The sequence below is a fragment of the Neltuma alba genome, unplaced genomic scaffold (assembly GCF_004799145.2).
Source record: "Neltuma alba isolate B1F8T4 unplaced genomic scaffold, ASM479914v2 tig00012019_pilon, whole genome shotgun sequence".
NCBI lineage: Eukaryota > Viridiplantae > Streptophyta > Magnoliopsida > Fabales > Fabaceae > Neltuma > Neltuma alba.
Genome location: NW_021636588.1, coordinates 138375 through 148352, shown reverse-complemented (window position 1 = coordinate 148352; position 9978 = coordinate 138375). Strand labels below are relative to the sequence as shown.

The 9978-nt window shown below is 36.5% G+C and overlaps 1 protein-coding gene across 1 annotated transcript; it reads right to left on the bottom strand.

Annotated features, from left to right (window-relative positions):
• Positions 1-2316: 2316 nt before the first annotated feature.
• On the bottom strand, positions 2317-4284 carry LOC114721276 (uncharacterized). Its single transcript, XM_028907108.1, has 4 exons — positions 4202-4284; positions 3310-4090; positions 3087-3213; positions 2317-2441 (listed from the first exon to the last, which is right to left on the bottom strand). Exons 1-4 carry the CDS (start codon positions 4282-4284, stop codon positions 2317-2319), a joined length of 1116 nt encoding a protein of 371 aa, XP_028762941.1.
• Between the last annotated feature and the right edge of the window lie 5694 nt (positions 4285-9978).

Genomic DNA, 9978 nt, shown 5'->3' with positions numbered 1-9978 from the left:
CTTAATGACTCATCATCCAAGTGTCAACATACTAAGCCACATAGCCTAAGATTTGTACATATGGAAAGAGGTAAAAATTGGAGGGCTAAGATTACGTCTTATGCAAGAAGGGTATATGTGAAATTAGTGAAATATGAAGCCTATAAATACCCCCCACATGTTTATTTCATGCAAGATCTTTCAAGTAGGAAACCTCTTGTAAATTTTCGTGTAGAGAGAGAGAGAAGAATTCTAGTGAGAGAAAGTCATTTGGAAGCAAGGTAAGCTTCTAAAACTCTTCTATTTCAAGTTATAATGATGGTATGTTAGTTTTAGGCTATTTTAATGATGATGGGAAGTCATTTCCCTAAGGGGAAGTGCTGCCCAAATTTTATCAAAATGATAAGGAATGGTTTAGATGAAGTATGATTAGGATTAAGAATGGTTAAAGGTTATGGATTAGGTGATTACATGTTAGTTTTGTTGAAAATCCTTTTCCTATAATTATATACATGGTTCGCCAAGTCAAGTTCAATGTGAAGGGATTGGATTTTTATAAAACTAATATGATAAATGGATTCTACATGAAAAATTATGTAGGAAAAGCCCAAGAAAGTTCAAGAATCAAAGCTAGAAAAATAAACCCTAAAAACCAAGAAAAAGGGGTTTAAGGGGTTATGTTAAGTTGTGAAGTTGCAATGATACTTAATGTTGTGTCATTGGTTGCCTAATAGGCTATACACAACAAAGGGACAAAGATCTAGTCAAGAGGAAAGAGTTCAAAAGGAAGGAAAGCACTCAAGGCAGCTTTTGCAATTCATTATGTTAGAGTGTCGCCTTACTTTGTATGATTATGGCTATGTGTTTTGCTAACCTGTTATGCTATGAGGTGAATGAGAATGTTATGTTATATGATGTTGCCTCCATGCAAATTATGCCTTGGCTTATGCTATGTTGAGTGCCATGAATGTTTATGATGATATGTCCTTGCCGTAGGATGAACATAAAGTTAAAGTATACATGCATGTAGCTTGATTTACAATGTATTGTGTGACCTTAATAATATATGTAATTGCTACTAAGATTCCCCAAGAATCTTACCCCAATATTTAAACAAACCCTAGGGCCTTCAACATCCAAGGGCAACAGAAAGGAGTTGGCTCTTACTTGAAAAGGTAGTAAGCCATAGTAACTTTATATGGCTTTAAACCTTTCTATTTGGAGGAATGTAATATGAAGCATGCTTTAAGTTTCCAATAGTATGATTAAGGCTAGAGGTATACAAGCATGAGTAGAATAATCCAAGCATGATTAGAAATAGCTAATATAGCTAAGGAGAGTACGCTATGATGTTAAGTGGTCAATTAAGTTAAGTTACCCTTCTAAAGGGGGTAAAAAGTCAACTAAAAGGGATTAAAGTTTGACCAGTGACCATTTGAGTAAATGAGTGAGTTAGGTTTTGAAATTTGGCAAGCAAAGAGATCTTATTTTTCTCTTTAAAATGAGGGGTAGTTTTCCTGATTCTGATAATCGAGCAGAAAGTTATGCCTTTCCAAAGTTAGGCAAAAATAAAGTAAAAATCCGAAAATGACCAAATGAACAGTAACTTTTTCAAAGAAAATTGGGCTCGAATTTCAAGGTAATCAGTCCAGAAACTATTTTTCCTCAAAATTTTATCCAAAGAGATTTCCATAAAACTTGGAATCACTCCATTTTGATTTTTCTACAATTAGTTATGAATTTTTAAAGTTGTCATATTTTAGGGTGACAATGAATAGTAACCCGTAAATGAAAATTTTCAAACTTGATTTTTCATAACTTGTAGTCTTCAAAAGTGATTCCAAATGCTTCCGCAAGATAAGTTATTTGGTATAAACATAAGATGTTACAAGTCAAGCCACTCTTTTTAGGTACTACTTGAACAGGGCTAACCCACTTGCTATCCGAAATGGCATAGATAATTCCAGCACTTAGGAGCTTTGAGATCTCCTTCTTAACTACCTCTTTAATCAAAGGATTAACTCTTCTTTGATTCTGTTTTACTGGTTTTGCTCCTTCCTCTAAAAGGATCCTATGAGTACATACAGTTGGGCAAATACCAAGTATATCGGCTAGAGTCCATCCTATGGCTTTCTTATACCTTTTCAAAACATTAAGCAACATGTCCTCCTCTTCTAGGGAAAGGTAGTTAGCAATTATGACTGGGAGTTGCTCATTAGATTCCAAGAAAGCGTATTTAAGGTTGGGTGGTAGGGGTTTAAGCTCAAGAGTAGGTGGTTTGATTAGAGAAGGGATTAAATTAGAAATATTAATAGAAGAAAGTGCAAGATTACTCCCCTATCCCTTCCTGGCTGTGGGATGAACTCCAAGGTTGATCAAGTCTGCTACTAATCCCTCCATTTCTCTAAGGGCTGAATCAACTAGCTGTTGATCGTTATTAGCAACGGCCTTGGACACCATATCTGCATCACTTGAACAACAAGTTAGGGCACTATCAAATAGATATTTCAAAGTATGAGAAGAAATGGTGTAAGAATTTGGTTCACAAGGTGAAGTAGGAATCTCTATGGCCTTAAACCAAGACTCCTTCTATGAAGTAGGTGTGAAGGTGGAACAATCACAATGGATAGGCACTTTGAGTTTGCAGCACTATAAGCTGTTCGTCACGGCAATAGTACATTTCATCACTGCAAGATGAATGAGTAGAGCTGACACCTCTCGAGATAGAATTGTTTGTCACGACCAAACCTACTTCTCGTCACGGTGAGTTGGCAAGACAGTAAGCTTCATTTTCAGAGACTACAATGCTCTGCCTCTCCTCTAAATCTAAATCTCCTGCAACACTAACAGAAAATTCCTCTCCAAGAGAGTTGTCACTGATAATTGGAGGTATAGTGCTAATGCAAGATTTAGATTCATAATATGACAAAGTGGATGTGGGGCCGGTTATGTACAGTTAACTATTACATAGTTAAGACACGTCTCACTGCCACCACATGAACATGTAGAGGGAAATGAATAAAGGGAAGAAAATGAAGTAGGGGCTTTATCCTTATTAAATAAGGATTCACATGAATAAAAGTCAGAAATATCAGAGATGACCTTACTTAATTCAAAGTCAGAAACGACATTATCAATAGCAACATCAATAACATTTAAGCCTAAAAGAGAATAATCCTCATATGGATGCCTCATTGCCTCATACATATTGAAAGAAACTACTTGCTCTCCTACCTACATGGTTATAACACAATCTTTCATTCGAATCATAATGTTCAAAGTCCTCAAGAATGGTCTACCCAAAATAAGCATGGATTCATGAGACAATACATTGGCCATGTCAAGAATGTAAAAATCAGCAGGAAAAAGTAAGCCCTTGACTTGCACTAGGATATCCTCTAGAATCCCCTCAGGTTTCCTAGTTGTTCTATCAGCCAGTTGGAGGGTAACAATAGTGGTCTGTAAGATACCTACTCCTAAAGCTTGATACATCGACAGTGGGATAACATTTATGGCCGCCTCCAAATCAAGTAAAGCCCTAGCTATGGCAACCTTTCCTATAGTGCAGGGAATGGTGAAAGCACTGGGATCTTGGCATTTAATCGGGATTTGAGGTTTGAACAAGGAAGAAACATTTGGACTAACTTGAACTAATTCATTGGGCTTAAATCTTCTCTTGTTTGTGCAAAGCTCTTTTAGGTATTTAGCAAAAGGAGGGGAATTCTTAATCAAATCAATGAAAGGTAAATTCACATCAAGCTTACTAAAGAAATCCACAACCTCTTTCAAAGTTTTAGATGCTGCAACGCTTTTAGACATGAGATATGAATTGGGAAAAGGGAGTTCTTTAGAATTCACCTCCTTACCGTCATGCATTAAGGCTCTCTCTTTGCAGCAGCTTTTCTTTGATTTTTTTTGAACTTTCTTGGGTTGGTCCTCATGGCATTCATTTTTGTTACCAACCTCTTGATCAACTCCATGTGGTTCCTTGGATTTCTTGAGCAATGCCTTCTCTTTAGACCTTTCAGAAAGCTTCATGGGTGAGAGAGGTGGGCTTTCTACTTCATCATCATTGCCTTCCTCTTGAGCGAATTGAACTCGCTTCCCACTCCTAAGCTCAATGGTGTTGAGAGACTTAGGGTTTATTATAGTGTTTGAAGGTATTGTACAGCTAGCTTTGGCTTATTGATCAATCATGGTATTAGACATTTGAGTGACAAACCCATTCAGATTCTCATGTCTAGTCTCAAGCTGTTCAATCTTTGAATAGACAGTAGCAAAATTATTCTCAAACTGACTACCCATAGCCCCTATCTTCCCTTCCACTTAGCTCATCTTATTATCTAGGGAAGCTATCTTGCTGTCACTCTTAGACATTTGGCTAGACAAGTTCTCAATCCCCTTCAAGATAATTTGCAAATCACTACTCCCACCACTTGGTTAATGTGGAGGATTAGTCAGAATTATAGCAATAGCGGGATTACGTCTCTGGTAGTTACTTGAGGAACCACCTTGGTAGTTGTTTCCTTGGTAATTTTTAGTTTGAACTTGGCTGTTGCCTCTCCCCTACTTGAAGTTAAGGTTATCTCTCCACCCGAGGTTGTAAGTGTTAGAATATGGATCTCTTTTCTGGTATTGATTCGGCTTCTGTTGATATATAGCAGATAACATTTTCAGTTAGACCAATACAATCTTTAGTTCTATGCATTAGGGAGTCACATATATTACACCAAGCAGCGACTAAAGCCAAAGACTCAGCATGGGGTTGGTTGCTCCTTAGATTTTGGACTATGGACGCCAATTTAGCCATGTCGTGGGCTAGCTTGACAAGAAGTGGATCCCTGTCTCCCTTGTACCCTCTAGTATCTCTAGGGCTCACATGTTGGCGGTTCAAGGCAAAAGTACGAATTAAGGCCCAAGCAGTTTATGGTTCCATTAGCTCAACTAATCCGTTAGCTGCAACATCTAACACTTCAGCATCATATGGTAACAGACCATTATAGAAACACTGAATGAGGTGCTCCTTAATAATCTGGTGGTTCAGGCACTTAGTTAGCATATCATGGAATTGGCTCTAGAATTCGAAGTAAGTCTCTCCTTCCTCTTGCTTAACAGAAGATATCTCCTTTCTAGCAGCGGAGATCTTAGTAGATGAGAAGTATTTGTCAAGAAAAGCTCTCCTCAGTGTAGTCCAAGATTCATACGGGTTGTCCATATACAAGAGCAGATTCATATACCACTCTTTGGCTCTCCCTTCCAGAGATAAGTGAAAAACTTTCCATATCACATCTTCAATTCTCGCTCCAGTTGGCTTCATAGACAAGCATTGCATATGAAGATACTTCAAATGAGTATATGGATTTTTACCTGACAAACCATTGAACTTAGGAAGTGAGTGCATTAATTGACCTTTAAGTTCAAAATCATTTTCAAGAATAGGCACTGCACCGGTCAAAGGCTCAAAATTAGCATCGGACTAAGTAAGGTCTTTAATGGTTCTCCCTCTTTGTGGCCCATTAGTACCATTGAATCCCATATTCTCACTGGCTCCCTCATGTCCATTACCATTCAACCCATTGCCCTCAGTTGGTTCATTTGCCTAATGTCATTAGGGTCCATCCCACTACCACTTGCACCTTCCATGATCGGGATCTCTACAAATATATCTACTGGGTTTTCCTGCTCTTCACCAGTGGGTGGGTCAGGATTGTGGGAACGAATGGTGGCTAACCTACGCTCTCTCCTCAACCTCCTCAAATTTGTCTCCAACTCAGGTTGATAAGGCACTAAAGGTTCAGTCCTTCTTCGCATACACGGTTAGAAGATGTAAAAATTCCTTGTACATAAAGCAATGCAAATAAAATGGATGAATGAATGGAGTGTAAGAGTATAGGGTATGAATGAATGATGAATAAGTATAACTATGCACTTAAATGAAATGTGGAGTGAGTAAGTAAAAATTTTTAGCTCAAAAAGGTTTTTCATCACGGCTAAACTTAAGTTCATCGTGACTAAAGTGTTCAACAAAGCAAACCCAGAAAAATGAAAAGCAGTTCGTCACGACAAAACAAGTTTTGGTCGCAACTAAAAATCTTGACAGAATTGACTGCAGAACAGGGCAACAGCAAAAGCAGAGCACTCACAAAACCAGAGGTAGTAAAGCCACACAAGGATCAGAAAGCTGCAGTAAACAAGCTAGTAACCACAGTATCAATACAAGAAATCTAAAGAACTAACAAAAGAAAGACAAATGCAAAACTTGAAAGAAATCAAGATTTTTATGAGTTTTCTAAAAATTTTCTATGCAAGAGAGAAAACACTATGCTTAACACTAAGGACTCTAAGACACTAAAATGCAAATGCAACTACTAGATAGCCTCGATTACATGGTTTGAACCCAAGCTCAACACTTAAATTGACACCAAATTACACGAGGAACCAAATCAATGGCTCCCCGGCAATGACGCCAGTTTGATGAAGCCTTAGTCGTTATGGGTTCAAAACAATTCAATTCCGGATAGGAACACACTAGAGTGGTACAATCCGGGACGTGTTCACTTTGAGGAGCCTAACTTGATCCTATGTAATCTAAGTGACAAAACCATGCGAGAAGATAAAATGGGGGGATTGTAAAACTGAATTAAGTTGCAATTAAAAGAAGTAAAATATTTTTGATCTTTTTTAAAATGAATTAAAGCAGTAATGAAGAAAGCAACTAAATGGATAGTTTGAAAACTTAATTGATAAAAATACCCCTTGGAGAATTGATTAAGCCTTCATCACTTTAAATATGTGGGGAGTTTACTTAAAACCAATCTTAGCTAGGTTAGAAAACCTTCCAAACTTAAGTAAATTAGTATGTTATTGAAACCTTTGACCCAAAGACTCACAACAAAACTAACCACCCTCATGAATGAATAATTAGTGAGATTGATGTAATGGTAACAACAACTTGAACACAATAACCAATTATACTATCAAGGTACCACAATTAATCAAAACCGAACTTGGATTGAAACCTTTCAAATTCACAAGATTAAATGCAGAATTCTCATTACAAAACGAATACCAAGGCATAAATTCTTAGAATCCAATCCAAAATAACAAGATAATAATAATGAAGTTCAGCTTTAACAACAATATAGAATTTCTAACCAGGAACAACTAAAATATTATTAAAGTAATGGAAAAGATGAAGTAAAACTCCCTAAATTAAGTCCCAAGCTCAGGCTCTCATCAAAACTCCTCAATGTAAAATGTCTAGCCTTTCATGACCTCAGAAACGGCACCTCCGAGCTCTGAAATCATAGCACCAGCCATAGAAGATAAAGATGGATGATGGATGATGCAGAAAACTAATAGAATAAGGTAGAAAAGGGGTAGAAATCAGTGGGAATCAGTAGGTGAACCTCAAGAACCCTTAAAGAACCCTAGGAGACAAAAAAGGGAGTTTGGACGGTGAATGGTGGCTAGCTCGTGAGGTATATTTCCCAAAATTGCAATATGAGGTTTAAAACCTGATTCTATGTTAGCGCCCTTTTCGTTGTGACTAACTATCCAGTTCGTCATGACTAAATGGTCAAAACGAACAGCTGCATTTAATTGGGCTTTTTCTAGAATTCCTGAAATCTGGTGGGCCTTAACTGCAAATTTCCTTAAACTTAGGTCCTTTGGAGATATTTTTCGCTTTACCCTTGACCTGAAAATCAATTTAAGCACTTGTAATATCCAATTCAATTTTGTAAATGATGATTAATTAAAATGATGCACAATTTGACAATTTTACCCCTACAATGTGCTTAATGAGAATTTAAACCCACAATTCAAGATTACTACAATTCACATCAAAACATGTATTTTAAACCAATTAATTCCTCCAAAAACATGTAGTTGGACATGAATTAATGCAATAAAACTTGGTAAAATCACTTCCAATCAGAGGTTGATCTCAAGGAACTCAACAGTCTAATGGTGTTATTGAGTGATTAAGTCACAAATTAGGGTAGAAAGTAGGTGAATGCATTAGCAACTGAGATGAATTCATTTTTGAAACTTCAATCAAAATGCTACTAAACAGAAATTCAAGAATCCAGAATAGAGAATGTTTTGAGATTGGAAATTAATGAGATAAATGATTCCTAGGAGACATAACTTTGCCTTCACTACCTTCCTTGTATTAATCAGAATTTAAAAGCTTTAATTGAAATAGTTTCTAATGAGATGAGATTGATTAAATGGAGATTCAGCCACTTCCAAAAGAAATATTAACCAATACTTCTTAAGAATTTAATCACAATGTATAAATCCATAACTACACCTAGCTAAAGAATCATACATCATTACTCTAAATCAAGAAGTTAACCTCTGAATACAATTAACCAAATCTCAAATCACAAAAGTGGATAGAGAGGAGTCTAAATCCAGAAACAAAGATTGACAACACAATCAAATGTCACTAAAATTAAACACTTATAAGCTTTAAACTCTTCCTTGTTTAACCATGGCTCAGGCTCCATTATAGCTCATAGAAATCCTTGAAGTTTAGCTGGACATGGAGGATGGAAGACTCAAGCTGGAGGATGCAAACTTCATCGTAACAATAGTGATGGATAGAATGTGGCAAATCTGGACGGAGGATTCCGGGGGAACCGAAAAACAGAGAGATGAAGATGAAAAACTGAATAATCCTCCCTAAATGCTTTACTCCCTTATAACTAACACCTCCAAACTGAAATTAGTTCAGGATCCACGTGCTAACTAAAGTGGAGCTCTAAGATCCGATTCCATTCCTTCTCCAGAATCTATAACGCGCTCTTTTGGTTCAAATTGCTGATATCTGTCATTTGTCGCTGCGCCCCTGATCATCTGTCGCGGTGCACGTCCAAAACTATGTCATTTAGATTAGTGACTCTGAGCTGCCTATTGAACTAAATCCACCGTGACGCTTCTTCAAATCTATCATGGTGCCCTTTACAGAAAATCTGCCACTTTTACAGATTAAGTCCCTAAATGTTCCTTTCTTTGATTTCTGAACCTGAATTCTTATGAAATTACAAAACACTCCTTCCAAGTAATTATTAGTATTTCATCACATTTAGTTCCAAAATTAAACATATAATTCCATAAAAATCATGCTAGAATCAATGAAATATAGAGAGATATCAAATTCCCCCACATCAATTCATTGCCCAAAACACATTTAACAAGGGTGTCTGAAACATCCTACCTTTAACCCCTCAGAGCAAGCATTCGTAAGCATTATGGTTCAAGCATATCATAACACAAACCCGTGGATTTAAAATTTCAAAATAACTACTCGGGTTACTATTCACTGTTAAATTTTCAAATTACAAGTCCAACTTCAAAAATTCATAACTAATTCCATACAAATCGTATTGAGGTGATCTAAAATTCTTCTGAAAGCTATTTCAATGCTCTTTAAGGAAAAAATATCCAATTAGACTTATCCTAACCCAATTCATACAGTTAAATCAATAGATATTACTATTCATTTCAAAAATCTGGAACTTCCAGATTCTGTGCTTCAATTTTGGAAATTTGTATCTCCTAGTGTACACATCCAATTAATGTGATCTAACTCTTATTTTAAAGCTTGGGATGTGTACTATGAGTCTGCCAAATCACGTGACTTGACTCCTTCGTTTGGTAGGTCAAACTAGAGCTACAAACTCACTGCTCTAGGACATACGTTTTATCTCTTAACATCTCTTTACTTTAATTTTTTTTAATTTTGTTCGCATACGTAACATGGGCTTACTCTTTCCCATTAATGCTCATACATTTCTACACATGCCATAAGTATTATAATTAAATACATGGCATTATAGGCATCCATAACATAAATTACATAATAAGAGAATTACACATTGAATAAAAATATCATTCATTAACATGAACAATTCTCCACTTTCTTCTCCTTGCTTCTCATGCAATTATTGCCCATTGATGATTGACCTAAATGGTTGATTAGGGAAGGGT